Raw genomic sequence first — 21,617 nt, forward strand, 5'->3', positions numbered from 1 at the left:
AAGCAGACTGACAGGATCTGAGGCTGAATCTTAACAGCTGCTGTTTATTTCATTAGTAACTGTGGAGAATTACTAGAAGTCATGCAGAGTTGAGCAGACCTTTAATCTTAGCACTCTACAGCAGAGGCAAACTTTTCCTTATGATTCTTAGGCCAGTCTGGTCAGCAGATCAAGTTCCTGTCCAGTCAGGGCTGCAGAGTGAGACCCTGATAAAGAAAATGAAACAATAGAAGCATGATGTAAAAATAAGTATTCTTAATTTGCTTTACTTATTTTCACTAATGATGCAGAAGTAAGAGAAAACAAATCTGTAGACTGTTACATGAATCTTAAAAGGTCTTATAACTAAAAACAAAGCCGGAGCTAAGCTATTGGGGGAACGCAGAAAGATCAGAGAAATAGAACAAGCCACATCCAACCTCACCTTGCCAAATCCTCAGTGATCTTATTTCCTCAGACTGAAAGCTTCTGAGTCCTCATGGGAATGCATCTCAGTTGAACTGCTGCTAAAAGCTAAAAGACTTAAAAAAGACTCTTGTTCCCCCTCTTCATGCCTTAAATACCTTTTTGCTTCCTGCCATCATTTCCTTGGTTTAAAGGCATTTGTCAAGATGCCTGGCTCTTTCCAGTGTGGCTTTGAACTCACAGAGATCTGGATGGACTTCTGCCTCTGAAAGGCTAGGATTAAAGGGGTGTGTGCTCTCATTTTCTGGCCTCTATGTCTATCTAGTGGCTGTTCTGTTTCCTGAACCCAGATAAGTTTATTAGGGTGCACAATATATTGGCAGACACAATATCACCACATAAAATCCTATGTCAAATGGGCAATAACATATATTTATTATTTAAATAATTAAAAAATATAAATTTATATATTTATTATTAATTAAATAAATTATATATAATTTAGTCATTAGAATGTTGATGCTCTCTAGTAAATATAGGTATAAGTAAAAAGCTCACTCTGATCCTGTAGGGTTTACTTCTCTAAATCCTGTATTTATATTGATGGGCCTTTTCTACAGAATAACAGTTTAAGAGAGTGCATATTAGTATATAGGTGTGTTTTTTTTTTAAATCATGATTGTTTTTTACAAAAATGAAAATCATAGCACGTTTTCTACAGCACACCTGAGGTATTGCTAGTCCAGAAAGTGGCAGATTTCCTTTGTCCTTTCTCAGTTCATAGCAAAACCTAATTCCCCAGAAAAGAGCCCTCCTGAGTGCAGGAATAGTTCAGGGAAGACTTTGCAGTCCAGCCCCAAGTTCTGCATGAATGTCAATCTCTGCAGATCAGGGGCAGATCTGTGCCTGGGGTGAAAGCCAGGGCTACCAATCATTGGGCTCCCTCACTTCACAGCACTGCCCCTAAGGGAGCTGTTTAGATTACGCAGGTCTGAGTAACCAATCAGGACCTCCAGATGGACTGCCAATCAGAATGGGGAGGGTTCTTCCGGTCCGACCGGCAGCTTAGTCTGTGGCTGGGTGGTTAAAGGTGGATCTCCTGTTCTGTGTGCTGGGCTGTGACTGCATGCTGGGAGCCAGGAGGAGAGCGGGTGAGCACGGAATCCGCCATGGTGAGTGAGGGTCCACCGTCCCTCGTGGGGAGAAGCCGCCGGAGCCGGAGTGGGGTCCCCCGCCCCGGGGCTGTGTACATGGCGTCAGGATGCGGTGTGTGGAATGATTCCCTTTGGTGTCCTGAGGTCTCTGCAACTCCCAGGCAGAAGCGGAACCTCTGAGTGATTTATCGCTGGGGTTTGCGCCTCTCAGAGCATGGGGGAGAGTGAGCCTTTGTGAGGAAATACCCTAGTCACCATGCAAGGCATATTGATCGTGGTGATAATTTTTTCATTTCTTTCAGTAAAACTGTGGCCAGGGAAGGCAGATTTGCTAACTTGCAGAGCTCTGGTCACTCTGCTGTCTTCTAGGAGTTCTGCACTTAGCATTGAACATTCATGTGTAGATCCGTCTGCAGTTAATTCTGTGCAGGCGTAAAGTCTGTGTCATTAACACATCTGCATTAAATTGAATGTATATTTATTGTGTTTTTATTTCTAACTTTGCTTTCATGTTCTGTTGATCTCTTTATTCTTTCCCAGACAGTACAGACCCCCCGCCCCACATAGGTTTTCTCTATGTAGCCCAGGCTGTCCTGGAACTCATTCTGTAGACCAGGCTGGCCTCAAAAACCAAGTGCTTCGTTTAAAGGTGTGTGCCCCCACCACCACCCAGTTCATTGCAGTCTTTATTGCAATTTCAATCAAAGTTAGAAGTCAGATGGTGTCACAGTATTTATGTACTATTTATTCAGTCGTGTGTTGTTCAATTTTTCATTCCTGATGACATTTTCTCATGTTATTTTTGTTTCTCATGCAATTTACTTTGTAGCATAAATTGTTAGACTTTAATTGAACTTTTGCTGTATCTGTAACTCCAATTCTGCATTGTCATTATATTATAGTGACATGATAGACACATGGTTGCTTTCTACTCAAGGTTAGACCTGCCCCCTGCTAAGGAAGCCCATCTTGCGTTAGGCACAGTTCCCAGTGGGGTCCCCCAGTCTCCATGATTAAAAGTGTGTGGTTACACACTTTCCTTAAAAACACTCTTTTAATTAGGTTTGCATGTATGTGGGAGGAGATGTTCCTTGTGTCTATGCAGGTAGGCCCCATGCAGGTAGGGAACCGAGGAAAGAATTCCATGATGCCAACCAGAGACAGCTGAATCCATCAACGAGTTTTACCAACTGATTGTAACAGTTGAAGCCAGTTGTTCTCATCCAGGTCTTTCACCTTCTCCTCAGTCCCCAAACACAAGATGTTGCTTGGCCCCATTTTCTCCCAATTGAGTCTGGTCTGGGCTGTGATCAGACAGATTTGTGACTCTCCATGTTTCCTGGACTGAAGTCTTTTGGGTTTAATTTGTTAAAATGTTTAAATCAGTGGTAGTGTTGCTTGCTATTAATCCCAGCACTTGAGATGCAGAGGCAGGCAGATCTGTGAGTCTGAGGCCTGCCTGGTCTGCAGAGTGAATTCCTAGGACAGCCAGGTCTGTTACATAGAGAAACCCTGTCTGGAAAAACAAAAACAAACAAACAAACAAAAAGAGTTGCCTTGGTCATAGTGCTTCATAGCAAGGGAAGAGTCAGTAAGACAGGTTATGTAGTACTTTGTTATATTATGTCTGTATTCTCCACATGCCCTGGGAAATCAAGTCAGGCTAAATGAAAGAGTAATGTGCTGTGGAATATTATCTTAACTGGACAGAGATTTGTTACTTTTGTTTATGATGTGGAATGTTATCTCATGTGAAGGTGTTATATTTGTATCTGCTGCATTTGTTTAATGATGCAAGGATGTGTTACATTTGTTTATCCTGCATTTGTTTAATTATGAAGAGATGTGTTGCTGTTTCACTTTGCCTGCTGAAGGCAATTGAGTGGTCTAATAAAAAGCTGAATGGCCAATACCTGGGCAAAAGAGGGATACACAGGGCTTGTGGGCAGAGAGAATAAGCAGGAGCAGAATCTATGCTCCAGAAGAAAGAGAGGGAGGAAGAAAGGAGAGAATGAGGGGGAAAGAGAGGGACACACCCAGGGCCAGGAGCCTGGTGGCCCCCAGGCAGACCTGGAAACAGAGGAAAGATTTACAGAAAGAATGAAAGGTACAAAGCCTGGGGGAGTAAGGCAGATAAAGAGAAACAGGTTAATTTAAGTTGAAAGAGCTAGCCAGAGGTGAACCTCAGCTAGGTCAGGCATTCAAAACTAATAATAAGTCTCTATGCCATGGTTTGGGAGCTTGCTGGTGTCCCCCTAAAAATGCCTGGTACATTTGGTGTGTATACGTGGTGAATACAATTTCCACATACAGCCTGAGAAAGCTGAAAAAAATAGTCAAAACAAAACAAAACAAACAAAAAAGAACACAAAACCAGATACAGCTCCTTTAAGAGGTTCTGCCTTACAAAGAACATTTAAACAGCCCTTTTTATGTGTGTATATTCAAATAGTATTGGACTATCACATAATATGTGGATCTTTGAAATCAGACTAAATGCATTTCCCATTGTGATTTGACTGTGAACCTGTCATGACCTGTGTCAAAATGTTGAGGGTTGAATGAAAAATCTTCCAGGTAGTGTGCTGACTTTGAGCATTTGTCTTTGGTGTGAGCCTTCACTGGTGACTTAAAATCACAATTGTGACTTAGATTCATAATTGGTGACTTCTCCTTAGGAGGAGGATCCTTTCCTGAGGAATATAGTCTCACCACATTTCTTTGTTTTGTTGAGAGGGAGCAGCCCCCTTCCTTCTCATGTAGGCATGCCATCAGCAACAGAACAGACTTCATTCTGAAATAATGTAATGTAAAGTAGAAGCAATTGTTTTTCCTTGCCAATCCATATTTCTTGCCTGATATTTTTATGTTTATATTTTTGGCAGTGAATCAGGTTTTTGTACATGTCAGGCATTTACTCTTGTGCTGAATTTTAGCTATGTCATGACTTTTGAACTTTGGCATTGGTATCATTTTTCAGAGCAAGAATGCATTCATTCATGAAATTAATAGTGATCTGCTGAATCACTGAATTGTTGTTGTTTAATATTGTCCCTACCTTTGTGTATATTTTTACACTTTTGTATTGTTTTCAAATGTGTGGTCTTATCTGTTGACCCATCTGTATATACTACCACCCGTTTTGTGTTTGTTTTACTGTTTTAGGGTCAGTATTTACTTTACTAATGTTCTTGAGAACTCATTGATCTGTCAGACAGCAACTTAATAAAAATGCATTGCTTCCTGGGAATTATTAGCCTTACAGTTCAATAGACAAATATAGAACTGGCATGAATGTTTAACTTCTGGGAGAAATTTTCAGTGAGGCCTGAGTGCTTTCTGTTTTTTGGTTTTTGTTTTTGTTTTTTTTGTTTGTTTGCTTGTTTTTTTTTTTTTTTGTTAGAGACAGGGTCTCACTATGTACCTTTGGCTGTCCTTGCAATCTCTACATGGACCAGGCAGGCTCAGAAATCACCAATTTCACCTGTCTCTGACTCCTGAGGGTTGGGATTAGAGTTGTGCACCACCCACCCTTATTGTCTATCCTTTCTTGAAGTCAATAATTTTGATAAAGTTATGCTGATGTATACTAAATAGTGTTACTCTGTTTGCATGTCTCTCTGTATATATTCCTAGGCATTTCTCCTGCTGTGCCGTAATCTATTCTGTGGACAGTGGAATGGAAGGTGTCATTCTCTCTTGATGTTTTCTTTGAAAATGAGTTGGTGACTGCACTTGATATTTACTCACCCATGTCAGAGAATGTATCAAGCACACGGAATTATGTAAATATATTCTCAATGAAGTGTACATTTGCAATGCAGTCAATCTCACCATTTCTTTATATACATATATGGGTTACTTTAGGATGCAGTGACCTATGAGGATGTGCATGTGAACTTCACTCATGAAGAGTGGGCTTTGCTGGATCCTTCCCAGAAGAGTGTCTACAAAGATGTGATGCTGGAAACCTACTGGAACCTCACTATTGTAGGTAAGAATGTGAGCTTTCTGTCAGTTTTTAACGTAAGGGAAGAAGCCTTTCTTGGAGATTGGTGCACTCCTATAATTTTGAATGTTAAAGAAGAAAATAATGGTGAATAAATCAGGCATTGTTCAAAAGTTCATGAAAGACAGTAATTTCAATTGTTCGTAATTTCCAGTAATATATCACATTTTCTGGTACTGTATTTTAGGGTACAAATGGGAAGACCACAATATTGAAGAACATTATCCAAATTCTACAACACATGGCAGGTAATTTTCATGTGCAAGGTGATATATATGTATGTCTCCAATAAGTACTGGATTCCTGGTTGGTGGGTCACTGCATGACTGATACAATAAGTCAAATCAAACCAAATTAATAAATCCAGATTTAATAAACAGAGCACAGCAAAGCAGAGCACTCCAGGGGCTCTTAGGATGTCAGGAGACAGAGAGCAGAGCACCCATGGCAGCTCTATGGGCCAGATTTTAAATAGCCAGTAAGGATGGGCATAGTCCCAGACATCTCTGGGGGTGGAGCCATTAATGGTGGGCTTTCTGCAATGAGGCCACATCAGGTGCAAATTGTAAACATCCCAATTTATTTTGGGCATATATGGGAGCAGGTTCCGGTCTGTCTACTTGCTGCTAGCATGGGACCATGTGGGGAGAGGGAAGGTTCAAGTCAGGTGGACCCATGCTCAGCAGGGTTATGGGTGGTGAAGCATTTGGATAGCTGCCATCCAGGAGGCCTCAGGCATCTGTCCTTGAGGAGGCGGAGAATGTGGGTTGCTAGGAGAAAAAAAGAATAGCTTTTTATCACTGGCCTTATGAACAGGGATCCCATTGGTAGTAAGAAGAATGATGGAAAGAATGGAACTGAGAAGTGTCCTGGTTGTACAGAAGAGTCAAGGGTGAATGAGTGAGGCATCTGGGCAGATATGCCCTTAATTGGGACATCTTGGAAAACAAGGTTTGAGTTGCTGGGTAGGTGCCCAATGTGCCTGTAGAGGTGGACCAGCAGTGAAGTCCCAGGCTCTTGGGGAGATGGCATGTTAAATCTAGGGATGATGTATTCCAGGAGTACTGGAGCCATGTATCTGCTGTTTTTCTGGAGGTTGGGAGAGCATCCATTCTGTAAATGTGTCAATAAGAGTTAAGAGATATGGAGCCTTTTTATGAGCAGGCATGTGGGTGAAATCCACCTGTTAGTATTTGTCCAGTTGGCATCCTTGGTTGTTGGTTGGCATCCTCAGAGCTGTTGCAGGAGCGGGTGTATCTATAGGATCCCTGGGGGTTTGGCCTTGGCCCAGGCAGGAGGAGTGAACCTACAGAATATGCTCAAAAATGGGTGGGGTCAAAAATAGGCTCTAGAAACTGTTATTATTTTCCATCAGGCCAGACTTCTTTACAAAGTAGCCAAGCCCTTTTTTCAGGAAGCTTCAGGTGTCTATAAAATTACTGGAACAGACTTACATATTGGTGTCATAATAAATAAAAAGCTATGGATTTCGGTTAAAAGGCATGAATATTTTTAAGTCTAAATTCACTGAACAAAGGAGGTTGTGTGAGTGAAGGAGGAGGGAGTTGAACATGTCTGCAGGGTTCTATATCTTCTCTAGTGCTAACCTATGTCTAAAAGCTGGGCCAGTAAAAAACACAGAAATTTAAGGATCCCTGAAAACTGATTGTAATCAATGCTTTATCAGTTTGTCAAAACTGCATATACCAAAGCTAACACTTTGAACCTCTGAAGTTATATCTGAAACCAGTTTATCCTGTACCATGAAGTCTGTGAATGAGGTATACCTGTATGTATTTTTACCAGGAAACATACTAATGAGCTACTAAGTTGCTTTTAGGCTTGGGGTTGGTTGTGTTGTTAAACTGGCAAATCTCTTGGTACCCTGGTCATCAAACACCATCAGATCCGAGAAGGATAAGTAAATGAGCAGGAGTGCGCCAGCTTTCCAGTTACCCAGGCAGTCCCAAGTCTCTCTATGGTCACTGGGGGACAAGTCCCAGAGGTAGCACTTGTTCAGATGCCAAGCTCAGAGGATCTGACAGATTCTTTGTGGAGTAGAAATTTGGGGAGATAGGCCTACCTGACTTGGCAGAGTGGCACAATTGTTACTTCATTGCTCCACTTATTCACAGTCTGGACATGATCTCAGCAGCAGTTAATGGTGTAAAGCAGCTTTTCACTGTGTGGCTGCCTTTGTTACTTTCGAGGCAAGCCTCGAGGTGGAAGTTCTTCTGTGGCCGTCCATCTTCTTAGAGAAGATACAGTATGCTTCCAGGCGTTGGCCTGTCTCTCCTAAAAAGCTTTTATATTAAATGCTATATTCTCAGGTTTCTGAGCATGTTCAAGAATGGGGGAAAATCTGATAGGTATATCTAAATTAGAGAAATGTTGTTTAGGTTTAACTTTGAGGGCATATGTTGGTTAAGTCTAAACATACAGTTTACCCAATTAGTTACAGTTTACCAATGTTAGTAAAAGCCAGAAGATTCAGTCTGTAGTTTTCATTGGTGATCCTAAGATATCAGGCTATAGCAAGTTTTAACATTGCTAACAATTTATATTTCAATATCAATGGTCAAAACAAGCATTGTTTTAAATCCTGTTTAATAAACCTTTTTTTTAGGACAGGACAGAAATTATCAAACAGAAATATATCCTAAACCAAATTATTGGAGACCTAATGTCTCCTTGATGGGGCCAATCCAAATGGTTACCCTTATTAAAGATGCTGGTGAAGTATTTCTTTAACCTCAATCAAAATGGTGACTGGTGATGTTCTCCAAAACAGTTTCCATCTGGAATCACAAGCCTTACAGATTTTAAAACATACCCAATTAGCAAGACACATTCAGGACATGTAAACACAGGCATTCAAAACTAGTCAGAAACACACATGTGTGGCCACACCATTCACACAATTCCACCACCCATAAAAAGTAAACAGCATAGCCGGGCGGTGGTGGCGCACGCCTTTAATCCCAGCACTTGGGAGGCAGAGGCAGGCGGATCTCCGTGAGTTCAGAGGCCAGCCTGGTCTCCAAAGCAAGTTCCAGGAAAGGCGCAAAGCTACACAGAGAAACCCTGTCTGGAAAAAAAAAAAAAGAAATAAAAAAGTAAACAGCATCATTAACAAAAACAATTTTTTTAAAATAAGGATCCTAGCAGTTCGGGCAGCCTGATACCTGGATCCCAAAGAAGGCACTGCAGAGGGAAACTGAAAAACAGAGTAGCAGCACATGCTGCCCAGTTGAGTAAGTCAGAGCAGGAAGTTGAGAATTTTGAAAAAAGAGATTTTTAGGAGGGAAGAAGGTGTAGCAGAGTGTTATACTGAAGGAGAATAGGTTTAAGGGTGGAGTGGGCAGGCAGAATTTTTGCAGTGGGGAGTATGGGAACAGGGAAACCCCTGGGCTGCAGCGTGGTGGTGGCTGTGGTGGTGGAGGTGGTGGAGGTTAGTGGTGGTAGTAGTGGTAGTGTGGTGGTGGTGGCAGCATCTCTGGTGGGGGGGAAAGAGGGAGTGAGGAAACAGACAGAAAAACAGGCTGGAGACATTTATGCAGTAGTTCAGGGTGTGAGAGCAGACAGGAACAGAGAGAATGGATGTATTTCAGGGAGAATCCCAGTGTGACCAGATCATATTTCAGGAAGGAGAGAGGCAGAGAGACAAACAGAGCTGGGGAGGGAGAGGAATGGGAGCATTAGAATCACAGTGTGGCCACACTGTACACTGGGAACAAGATGCAGAGTAACAGGGAAGAGAGAGGAATGGGGGCAGTATTCTTGCAGGCCCAATTTGGAGGAGACAACCCCAGAGGTTCTGGGGACAGAAATTGGACTTAGCAAATACTTATTCACAAGCCATTTGCTGGGGATGTGGTTGTGAGGGCAGGTACACAAATCGCATCTGGGAGCTGTGTGTGGGGTGGACTCTGTGGTGAAGTCTGTGTCACACAGGGGAATTCCAAGGGCAATGACTGTCTCTACCTTGAAACAAGGTGGAGTCACCTGGCACTGCAGTGACTCAGTAGGCAGTCTTCAGGTTGGAAGAGGTCCCAGACCTCTTTTTTTTTTTTTTTTTTTTTTTTTTTTTTTTTTTTTTTTTTCATTGAGTTACCTCAACTTTATTCCAGAGTACAGGAGATATATAGGATTGGGGTGGTATCTGGGGCAAATCTAATTTGCATTAGGTGGCACACTCCTACCACATAGCTGGGTTAGTAGCAGCACAGCCCCATGAAAATAGCTAGAGTCTGCTACTTAATTACCAGCTGGGCAGCAGGGGAAGAGCATTTGCAGGGAACTGTGTCAAGTGTCATTCTTGAGATAAGTCAGGGTCCAGGGTTAGAAGCATCCTTCAGATAAGGTTAGGTAGAGATCAGGAAGCTCCCACTGGGGGTTAGAGAGTCCTCCATATTGTTTTGAGCCCGAGGAGAGCTGCTAAGCTATGGTAGACTGCAACTTCTGACCAGTGGGGCCTCCCAACATCTCCCTCTGTTTTATTTTATAATGGAGAAGTGTCATCCTAAGCCTTGAAGAGACTGTTTTCATTGGATGGGTCTGGGGCTTGGTAGTGAACCTGATTGGTGGTGGTTTTCGCCATAGCGGTGTTCTGCTCCTGGAGGAACTGAATAAGGCAAAGGGCAAGCATCAAATAAAATATAGCACAATTAAATGGCTGATAAGGGCTTCCTAAAACCAGGAAAACAAGGGGTTACTGAACCAGATAAGTTGCTCTAGGGGCTGGGATTTTGAGATCCAGTCTTTGTGGAGTTTTTTTTTTTTTTTTTTTTTTTTTTTTTTGGTTTTTTCGAGACAGGGTTTCTCTGTGTAGCTTTGCGCCTTTCCTGGAGCTCACTTGGTAGCCCAGGCTGGCCTTGAACTCACAGATATCCGCCTGGCTCTGCCTCCTGAGTGCTGGGATTAAAGGCGGGCGCCAATTTGTGTGTGTGTGTGTGTGTGTGTGTGTGTGTGTGTGTGTGTGTGTATGTGTGTGTTCTGATTGTTCTTTATTTTATATCTAGAATCCACTTATGAGTGAGTACATGCCATGACTGTCTTTCTGGGTTTGGGTTACCTCACTCAGGATGATTTTTTTAGTTCCATCTGTTTGCCTGCAAATTTCATGCTTTCATTGTTATCCCCTGCTAAGTAGTACTCCATTGTGTATATGTACCACATTTTTTTTCATCCATTCTTCCATTGACGGGCATCTAGGTTGTTTCGAGGTTCTGCCTATTACAAATAGTGCTGCTGTGAACATAGCTGAGCATGTATCTAAGTTTACATTCCACCAACATTGGAGGAGTGTTCCCTTTGCTCCACATCCTCTCCAACATTTACTGTCATTGATGTTTTTGATCGTAACCATTCTGACAGGTGTAAGGTATCTCAGAGTCGTTTTGATTTGGATTTCTCTGATGATTAAGGATGTTGAGCATTTCTTTAAACGTCTTTCAGCCATTTGTGATTCTTGTTTTGTTAATTCTCTGTTTACTCTTTAGCCCATTTTTTTAATTGGAATATTCAGTATTTTGATGTCTAGTTTCTTGAGTTCTTTATATACTGTGGAGATCAATCCTTTGTCAGATGTGGGGTTGGTGAAGATCTTTTTCCATTCTGTTGGCTGTCTTTTTGTCTTATTGACTGTGTCTTTTGCCCTGCAAAAGCTTCTCAATTTCGTGAGGTCCCGTTTATTAATTGTTGTGCTCAGGGTCTGTGCTGTTGTTGTTTTATTTAGGAAATGGTCTCCAGTGCCAATGCGTTCAAGAGTGCTTCCTACTTTCTTTTCTATTAAGTTTAGTGTAACTGGATTTATGTTCAGGTCTTTGATCCACTTGGACTTGAGTTTTGTGCATGGTGACAGATATGGATCTATTTGTACTCTTTTCATATTGAGATCCAGTTATGCCAGCACCATTTGTTGAAGATACTTTCTTTTTTCCATTGTCTAATTTTTGCTCCTTTGTCAAAAACCAGGTGTTCATATGTGTATGGATTAATGTCAGGGCCTTCAATTCGATTCCATTGGACAGTATGTTGGATTTTATACCAGTACCAAGCTGTTTTTATTACTATAGCTCTATAGTAGAGTTTGAGGTCAGGGATGGTGATGCCTCCAAGGGTTGCTTTATCGTCTAGGATTCTTTTAGCTATCCTGGGTCTTTTGTTTTTCCATATGAAGTTGAGTATTTTTCTTTCCAAGTCTGTGAAGAATTGTGTTGGGATTTTGATGGGGATTGCATTGAATCTGTAGATTGCTTTTGGTAAGATTGCCATTTTTACTATGTTAATCCTACCTATCCATGAGCATGGGAGATCCTTCCATTTTCTGATATCTTCTTCAATTTCTTTCTTTAGAGATTTAAAGTTCTTATCAAAAAGGTCCTTCACTTGTTTAGTTAGTGTTATCCCAAGGTATTTTGTATTATTTGTGGCTATTGTAAAGGGTGATGTTTCTCTGACTTCTTTCTCAGCCCTTTTATCATTTGTGTATAGGAGGGCTACTGATTTTTTTGAGTTGATCTTGTATCCTGCCACTTTACTGAAGGAGTTTATCAGCTGTAGGAGTTCCCTGATAGAGTTTTTGGGGTCACTTATGTATACTATCATATCATCTGCAAATAGTGAAAGTTTGACTTCTTCCTTGCCAATTTGTATCCCTTTGATCTCCTTTTGTTATCTTACTGCTCTAGCTAGAACTTCTAGTACTATATTGAATAAATATGGGGAGAGTGGACAGCCTTATCTTGTTCCTGAATTTAGTGGTATCGCTTTGAGTTTCTCTCCATTTAATTTGATGTTTGCTGTTGGCTTGCTATAAATTGCTTTTATTATGTTTAGAAATGTTCCTTGTATTCCTGATATTTCTAAGACCTTTATCATGAAGGGGTGTTGGATTTTGTCAAAGGCTTTTTCAGCATCTAAGGAGATGATCATGTGGTTTTTTTCTTTCAGTTTGTTTATATGGTGTATTACATTGATTGATTTTCATATGTTGAACCATCCTTGCATCCCTGGGATGAATCCTACTTGGTCGTGATGGATGATTGTTTTGATGTATTCTTGGATTCGGTTTGCCAATATTTTGTTGAGTATTTTTGCATCAATGTTCATGAGGGAGATTGGTCTGTAGTTCTCTTTCTTTGTTGCATCTTTGTGTGGTTTGTGTATCAGGGTAATTGTAGCCTCATAAAAAGAGTTTGGTAATGTTCCTTCTGTTTCTATTGTGTGGAACACTTTGAAGAGGATTGGTATTAGTTCTTCTTTGAAAGTCTGGTAGAATTCTGCACTGAAACCATCTGGTCCTGGCCTTTTTTTGGTTGGGAGACTTTTGATGACTGTTTCTATTTCTTTAGTAGTTATTGGTCTATTTAAATGGTTTATCTGGTCTCGATTTAATTTTGGTATGTGGTATTTATCCAGAAAATTGTCCATTTCTTCCTGGTTTTCCATTTTTGTGGAGTACAGGTTTTTGAAGTATGATCTGATGATTCTCTGGATTTCCTCATTGTCTGTGGTTATGTCTCCCTTTTCATTTCTGATTTTGTGAATTTGGGTGCTCTCTCTTTGCCTTTTGGTTAATTTGGCTAGGGGTTTGTCTATCTTGTTGATTTTTTCAAAGAACCAAGTCTTTGTTTCATTGATTTTTTTTTTTTGTATTGTTCTCTTGTTTTCTATTTCGTTGATTTCAGCCCTCAATTTGATTATTTCCTGGCGTCTATTTCTCCTGGGTGAGTTTGTTTCTTTTTGTTCTAGAGCTTTCAGTTGTGCTGTTAATTCATTGGTATGGGATTGCTCCATCTTCTTTATGTGTGCATTTAAAGCTATGAATTTTCCTCTTAGCACTGCTTTCATAGTGTCCCATAAGTTTGGATATGTTGTACTTTCATTTTCATTGAATTCTAGGAACTCTTTAATTTCTTTCTTTATTTCTTCCTTGACCCATTGATGTTTCAGGTGGGCATTATTCAGTTTCCATGAGTTTGTGGGTTTTCTTTTTTTTTTTTTTTTTTTTTGTTTTTCGAGACAGGGTTTCTCTGTGTAGCTTTGCGCCTTTCCTGGAGCTCACTTGGTAGCCCAGGCTGGCCTCGAACTCACAGAGATCCGCCTGGCTCTGCCTCCCGAGTGCTGGGATTAAAGGCGTGCGCCACCACCGCCCGGCTGAGTTTGTGGGTTTTCTATAATTTTTGTTGTTGTTGAGGTCTAACTTTAAGGCATGGTGGTCTGATAAGATACAGGAGGTTATTCCAATTTTTTTGTATCTGTTGAGATTTGTTTTGTGTCCAAGCATGTGGTCAATTTTTGAGAAGGTTCCATGAGGTGCTGAGAAGAAGGTATATTCTTTTGTGTTAGGATGGAATATTCTGTAGATATCTATTAGGTCCATTTGAGTCATAACATCTGTTAGGTCCTTTATTTCTTTGTTAAGTTTCAGTCTGGTAGATCTGTCTTTTGGTGAGAGTGGTGTGTTAAAATCTCCCACTACTAATGTGTGGGGTTTGATGTACATTTTAAACTTTAGTAGTGTTTCTTTTAAGAATGTGGGTGCTTTTGTATTTGGAGCATAAATGTTTAGAATTGAGACTTCATCTTGGTAGATTTTTCCCATGATAAATATGTAATGTCCATCCTGATCTCTTTTGATTGATTTTAGTTTGAAGTCTATTTTATTAGATATTAGGATAGCTACACCATCTTGTTTCTTAGGTCCATTTGCTTGGAAAGCCTTTTCCCAGCCCTTTACTTGGAGGTAGTGTCTGTCTTTTAAGTTAAGTTGTGTTTGTTGTATGCAGCAGATGGATGGGTCCTATTTTCTTATCCATTCTGTTAGCTTGTGTGTTTTTATAGGTGAGTTGAGACCATTGATATTGATGGATATTAATGACCAGTGATTGTTTAATTCATGTTATTTTTTGTGGTTGTGTTGTGTTTTCCTTCTTTGGTGGATGTTGTTGTGGGATTATCTATTGCTTGATTTTTCATGGATGTGTTTAGCTTCTTTGGGTTGGATTTTCCCTTCTAGTGCTTTCTGTCGGGCTGGGTTTCTGGACAGGTATTGATTAAATCCGGTTTTGTCCTGGAATTTTTTGTTTACTCCGCCTATGGTGATTGAGAGTTTTGCTGGGTATAATAGTCTGGGTTGGCATCCATGGTCTCTTAGTGTCTGCATAAGATTTGTCCATGATCTTCTAGCTTTCATAGTCTCCATTGAGAAGTCTGGTGTTATTCTGATGGGTTTGCCTTTATATGTTACTTGGTGTTTTTACTTTGCGGCTCTTAATATTTTTTCTTTGTTCTGTGTGTTTAATGTTTTGATTATTATGTGGGGAGGGGACTTTTTCTTTGGATCCAGCCTATTCGATGTTCTGTAAGCTTCTTGTATCTTCATAGGTATTTCTTTCTTTAGGTTAGAAAAGTTTTCTTCTATGATTTTGTTGAATATATTTTCTATGCCTTTGAGTTTGTATTCTTCTCCTTCTTCTATCCCTATTATTCTTAGGTTTGGTCTTTTCATGGTGTCCCAAATTTCCTGGATGTTTTGTATTACGACTTTTTTGTCTTTAGTGTTTTTGACTGACAAATCTATTTTCTCTATTGTGTCTTCTATTGCGGGCTTGTCTACAGGTACGGGCCGCCGCCAGGCCTGTATGTCTTTGCTGGCTGCCACTGGGCCTGTATGTCCCGGCCGGCCGCTGCCACCGGGCTTACCAGCCTCTGCCTGTTGCCATTGTCACTGCTGCCACTGCCGCCAGACCTATCTGCTTTTGCGGGCTGCCGCCACGCCTGTATGTCTCTGCTGTCGCTGCCGTGGGCCTACCTGCCTCTGCTTGTTGCTGCTGCCGTGCCTGTCTACCGGTCCCGGACTTCTTAAGACATTTTTGTTTGGGAATGGGAGGCTTACTGAGCTGTTCATTCGTGTGGTAAAAGTGGAAATGGGGAGAGAGAATCAATGGCCTTCCACAGCCACACCACATGGTTGTGGAAGGACTACTCACCCTGGCCAGTTCACCAAAGATAAGTATACAATCCCCGGTTGCTGGGTTCCTCTGTCACCGATGCAATAAGCCAAAGCAAACTGAATTAATAAACCCAGATTTAGAAACAGGGCAGCGCAAAGGAGAGCACTCTTAGGTGGCTCTCAGGAAAGCAGGAGACAGATCATGAGAGCACCCATGGTAGATGTATGGACTGGGTCTTAAATAGCTGGTAGGCATGATCCCAGACATCTGTTGGGGAGGAACCATGGATGGCAGGCTTTCTGCAATGGGGCTGCTTGAGCAGGAGATTTCAAACAGTTTGAAAAAATGTTAATGTGTCCTGAACTTTTAATGTAAAGCAACTGTGGAAATAGGCATAGCTTTGTGAGGATTATTAAATTGTCACAACACTATATACTCCAATATCAGGTAGCTGATAACTGTTTTTAAAGCATTCCTTTAAGGACAAGACAAGGAAACAATGCCATAGTAGATGTCACAATTTCAATCATAGCCATGTAAGAGGCATGTTGTTGAACTGTCCAACCAATTACCATCATGCCTTCCAATTTATCATATCATTGATGAGGGCATTAGTGTATGGCTAAGACCTTTTGTAAGCAAACCTTTGGTATTAAAGCTAGTGTTGCTCATATACTTGTAGTGAGTGATTTAGCATAGTTTAGTGAGAGAAGCACTGTATGAGAGACCAGGAGGTTGTCTTGGTGTAGAAACACGAATCTCTATTCCACATCTGTATAACACACAAAATATTCGACTATGGGAATGCAATGTGAAAACCCTTTATTTTTTATCTTCCTTTCCCAGGTGTGTCATCTGTCACTCTGGATATAATCCATGGGAGCATAATGGATATGGAAAGAAGCATTGTACTTCTGGCACTCTCAGAACAAATGGAAGATATGTGGTAGTCCCCACTATGAGAAGACATGACTTTGATACAAGTTTACAATTACTTGGTTTTCCAACTTCAGTGGGAATTCACCAACAAACTCTCATTGGAGAAAAACCTTATGATATCCAGGAATATGGAAATTCATCTGTCTCTGCTGGTTCACTGTGCATATGTAGTGTGGCTCACAGTATAAGAAAATGTTATAAATGCAATCCGTGTGGTCAGGCCCTGAGTTCTTCAAGTTCTCTTGAAAGATATGAAAAATCTCATGTGGGAAGAGAAAATAATAAATGTGAGTCATCTACTAAATGCTTTAGGCTTAACAGGCATCGTCAAACACACCAAAGAACCAATAATGAAGAGGCTCTCTATGAATGTAATCAACATGATAAACCCTTTATATCTGATTGCTCTTTAGAAAAACACCAAAAATCTCATTTGGAAGGAAAACCCTATGAGTATAATCAAAGGAATAAAGCCTTTGCATGTGACAGTCTTCAGCATCAAGTACAGAGAATTCAAACTCCAGAGAAATGCTATGAATGTAATCAATGTGGTAAAGCCTTTGTAAAGATGAGTAATCTTCAAAGACATGAAAGAATTCATACTGGAGAGAAACCCTATGAGTGTAATCAATGTGGTAAAGCCTTTGCACAGAAGAGTCATCTTCAAAGTCATGAAAGAATTCATACTGGAGCGAAACCATATGAATATAATCAATGTAATAAAGCCTTTGGAGAGATGAGAAATCTTAACAGTCATGAAAGATTTCATACAAGAGAAAAACCCTGTTTATATAATCAATGTGTTAAAGCCTTTACAAGAAAGAATAGTCTTCACAGTCATGAACGAATTCATACTGGAAAGAAACTCTATGAGTGTAATGAATGTGGTAAAACATTTACACAAAAGAGTAATCTTCGAACTCATGAAAGAATTCATACTGGAGAGAAACCATTTCAATGTGATCAATGTGGTAAAACCTTTGCACGGAAGAGTCATCTTGAAAGTCATGAAAGAATTCATACTGGAGAGAAACCTCATGAATGTAATCAATGTGGTAAAGCCTTTGCAGAGAAGAGTCATCTTCTCAACCATGAAAGAATTCATACTGGAGAGAACCCTTATGAATGTAGTCAATGTGGTAAAGCCTTTGCACAGAAGACAAGTCTTCAAAATCATGAAAGAATTCATACTGGAGAGAAACCCTATGAATGTCATCATTGTAGTAAAGCCTTTGCATTGAAGATTTACCTTCGCAATCATGAAAGAATTCATACTGGAGAGAAACTCTATGAATGTAACCAGTGTGGTAAAGCCTTTGCACAGAAGAGTTATCTTCTCAAACATGAAAGAATTCATACTGGGAAGAAACCCTATGAATGTAATCAATGTGGTAAAGCCTTTGGACATAAGAATAACCTTCTATGTCATGAAAGAATTCATACTGGAGAGAAGCCATTTAAATGTAATCAATGTGGTAAAACCTTTGCACAGAAGAATGGTCTTCAATCACATGAAAGAATTCATACTAGAGAGAAAGCCTATGAATGTAATCAATGTGGTAAAGCCTTTACACAGAAGAGTTATCTTCTCACCCATGAAAGACTGCATACTGGAGAGAAACCGTATAAGTGTAACCAATGTGGTAAAGCCTTTGCAGTGAAGAGCCGTCTTCACAATCATGAAAAATATCATACTGGAAACAAACCGTATAAATGTGTCCAATGTGGTGTAGGCTTTGCACAGAAGAATTCACTTCGAAGTCATAAAATAATTCATATAGGAGAGAAACCCTATGAATGTAGTCAATATAGCAAAGCCTTGGTACAGAAGAGTAGCCTTCTAAGTCATGAAAGAATTCATACTGGACAGTACCATATGAATGTAATCAATGTGGTAATTTTAGATGTAAGCTGCCATGTGGGTGCTGGAAACTGAATTGTGTTTTCTACAAGAGTTACTTGCCTGGAGTCCAGTTTCATATGGGTTCAGGTCCCTAAGAATAGATCAAGCATCAGTAGAGGAAGGAGACTGCCATGATCTGAGCATGAAGCAATATGGCAGCTGCTTCATTGAAAAACGACTACACATTTTATGCTCTATATCTGAATCTTAGTTTAACTCCAGCAGGTTAAAAACAGATTTAATGATTCCAGGATAAAAGCAGCCATCATCATCATTACAGCATTTTTCCTGGGGCAAAAAGTGATAAATTCAGCAAGTATCTTCATTCCTTTCTGGATGTGAGCCCATTGTTTCCCTTCATAGTTGCTTTCATCCTTGGAACTAGGTGTATCCAGTTAATAAATCTTTAAGTTCTATTTTTGGTATAATCAGGGGAACATAATGGGACTTCTTGTTTGGGAGTAGGAATAGTAATCACATTGTGTGATTCCATGGTGGTGGGATTTTTCCAAGAATTTTGTTTAAAAAGAGTACCTTGCCTATGTATATGTTCCCATCTTCCAGTGTAGCCAGCAAAATACATTTCCCACAGTAAAAGGCATAAGGAAACTCCATAACATATAGTGAGAATTATTAAAATTTAAATAAAAATGATGCTGGAGAATAAAGATCGGCAATCAGGAAATGCTGGAACTTTGTCGAACAGCAATGGTCACTGTGCAGTCTACACCAGGTGGTAAACTGCTAAACAATTTCTCATCCCTTTTCATTTGTTTTAAGATTCTTTTTATTATTGTTACCTTTGTGGGTCCACATGAATAGTATAGTTTGAAATCAGATGTCAGCCTGTGTGACCCAGTTCTTCCTTTCTACCACGTCTGTTCAGAGGACCACACCAGGTCCATCAGTCTTGGTTGCAATCACTTTTACCTGATGAGCCATGCCATGATGAACTGTGATATTTTTTGTTAATCGTTGATTTTTTTTGTTTGTTTTTTTAAACAGGCTGGTGAAGTTCAGGCTGACCTTAAACTTCAGCCCTTTCTGCTTCCACCTCCAGTTACTGGGATGATAGGCTTTACTTCTATGCCCAGTGTATGCAGAGGTCTTTTGTGTGATGAGCAAGTATTCCATCCAATGACCGCCATCTGATATGAAAACATTGATGTAGCTGCGTTTTTCATATACAGGTCTACACAGAGAACCTGCCTCAAAACCAAACCAAAACTGCAAACACAAACTTTTGTTAAAATAAACTGTGTGTGTGTGTTTTGAGATGGGGTCTATCTCAGTTGTCTAGACTGGCCTAGAACTCACACTGTATCCTGCCCCTTGGCTTGCCTTCCTAAGTACCAGGAGAACAGGGCTGGACTAGGGAGTGAGCAAGCCAGAGCACAGAGTGGACTACCTGTGTATCTTGGGGCTCACAGGTAGTAGCCAGAGGTGCTTGACGAGATCAGAATGTTCCTAGGGTTGGGTTATATTCCAGAACCTTGCTTGAAATGGAATGCCAGCATTTCAGCATAGAAGGATGGGAAGAGGCCCAGGATTCAATCCTCTTTGGGGTAGAAATGTCCTAAGAGTCTCATGTAGACTAGGGCCACAAGTGCAGTGTGAGGCATTACTTATGAAGAGAGAGATATACACTGCCGAGTCCATGGTCATGGCTTAGGTGCATCTTCAGTGGCCTCATATAGTGGGTGAGTGAGCATGCCAGGGCCAGAGCTGTGCCCAGGAGTCCATGGACAAGGAAAAAGAGAATGATGGAGAAGAGGCTTCCTTCTTGCTCATTGGTGAAGCACACTAAGCTGAGGTTACACAAAATTACAAAACCTCCCAGGGTGCAAGGTATTGCAGAATCCATCTACTTCTCACATGGGAAACTGAAACAGAGAAGGAAGAAAATCATGGCTAGAGCAATTCTGGGTATTGTTCCAACTGGTTATTGTAACTATGGTAACAAGTGTGGTGCACTTACTTCTGTCTGAATAACAGGCATAGGGTCGGGAAGTCACTCAACAAAGGTGAAAGACAATAAATAGACCATTAGTAGGATTTGAACCCATATATGCCATGTGTACTTTTATAAAATTTTTAAATTTCCAAGTATTTATTAGTGTAGGGGTGAGAGAATGCATGTGTGGGAATCAGAGGACAACTTACCTGAGTCCATTTTCTCCTTCAACCATTTGGTTCCCAGGGATGGTTCTCTGATAGAACAGGTTTGGCAGCAAGTATCATTACCACCACAATCATGTCTCTAGCCCTCAGTTGTATCATTTTGTTTGTGTTCTTTGTGTGAATGTGCATGTGTGGATGTCACAGGTCAAAATTGGGCATTTCATAAATTGATATTATACTCCAAGTTGACTTTATCGTTATTGGGCATAGCATGGCATCTCCAGACTCTAGAATTCCCCAAGATGTTCCAATGGAGACCGTATGGACAGGGGAGGCATTGTGGCTTTCTAGAGCCAAATAGACAAAGTATTTGCTAATCTGAAGTTCAGACGACAGTGCCTGGTTTATTTGTGCTGTGAGTACACAGGGCCTTGAGTCATTAAAAGATAATCTGTGTTTTTGATTGTGGTAACAAATCACATCCTCATAAATTCATGGCTGTATTGTCCACATATTGCTTTACTTTTCCTGTTTGTCATTCTGGCCCTATATATTCCACCCCTTTTGTACTTTGTTTTTACCTGAGATCAAGTTCAAATCCCTAGAAGCTGAATATTTCCCTCCTGAAGAGGCCAATGGATGCCATTATTTCATGAACATCAAAACATGATCTGTTATCCATTCAAGAGTAACAATGTAATTGTTTGAATTTTTTTCTTACCAAACATTTAAATGAGGAACATTTTCAGCACCTGGGACATTCAAACACAAGTTCTCAGTTGGAACAGCTCCTGTCCTGAATCTGGTAACTTGTACTTAGTTCCAGTGAAGAGGTCCCTGGTTGCATCCTGGCTCAGGGTGACCACTCATAAAACCGCTTCCCCCTTCAGATTACAGAACTTCCAAAGAAGCCTTTCTGCTAAAGGAGGCCTTGCGGTACAGCAGGGTATCCTGGCCAGGTCTGAGGAGGAGGAAGAGGAGGAGGTGAAGCCCTGAGAAGTCAAATCTCAGACTTGCTGCAGACAATATAGTTATTACTGGCTCTATGGAGCATGGCCAGGTGATGGAACATAGTGAAAACCATCTCTGTACAGAGAGGGATAGTTTGCTGGGTCCAGCCTGGGCCA

General features: G+C 40.6%; 1 protein-coding gene across 2 annotated transcripts; it reads left to right on the forward strand.

Moving 5' to 3' along the window:
* Positions 1-1,445: 1,445 nt before the first annotated feature.
* Positions 1,446-19,644, forward strand: LOC143270302 (uncharacterized). 2 transcript variants are annotated; one of them, XM_076559719.1, is made up of 4 exons: positions 1,446-1,577; positions 5,427-5,553; positions 5,756-5,816; positions 16,374-19,644. In XM_076559719.1, the coding sequence occupies exons 1-4, from the start codon at positions 1,575-1,577 to the stop codon at positions 18,400-18,402; spliced, it is 2,220 nt and encodes a 739-aa protein (XP_076415834.1). In that variant the 5' UTR covers positions 1,446-1,574; the 3' UTR covers positions 18,403-19,644. The 2 variants fall into 2 exon arrangements, with proteins under 2 accessions (XP_076415834.1, XP_076415835.1); XM_076559720.1 differs by lacking the exons at positions 1,446-1,577; positions 5,756-5,816 and having other exon boundaries at positions 5,434-5,553.
* The last annotated feature ends 1,973 nt before the right edge of the window (positions 19,645-21,617 follow it).

The sequence above is a fragment of the Peromyscus maniculatus genome, chromosome 22 (assembly GCF_049852395.1).
Source record: "Peromyscus maniculatus bairdii isolate BWxNUB_F1_BW_parent chromosome 22, HU_Pman_BW_mat_3.1, whole genome shotgun sequence".
Classification (NCBI taxonomy): Eukaryota; Metazoa; Chordata; class Mammalia; order Rodentia; family Cricetidae; genus Peromyscus; species Peromyscus maniculatus.

Coding starts and splice junctions, on each gene's coding strand:
- LOC143270302 (XM_076559719.1), top strand. Junction 5,554..5,755: donor CTGGAACCTCACTATTGTAG/GTAAGAATGTGA, acceptor ACTGTATTTTAG/GGTACAAATGGGAAGACCAC. Junction 5,817..16,373: donor AATTCTACAACACATGGCAG/GTAATTTTCATG, acceptor TTCCTTTCCCAG/GTGTGTCATCTGTCACTCTG.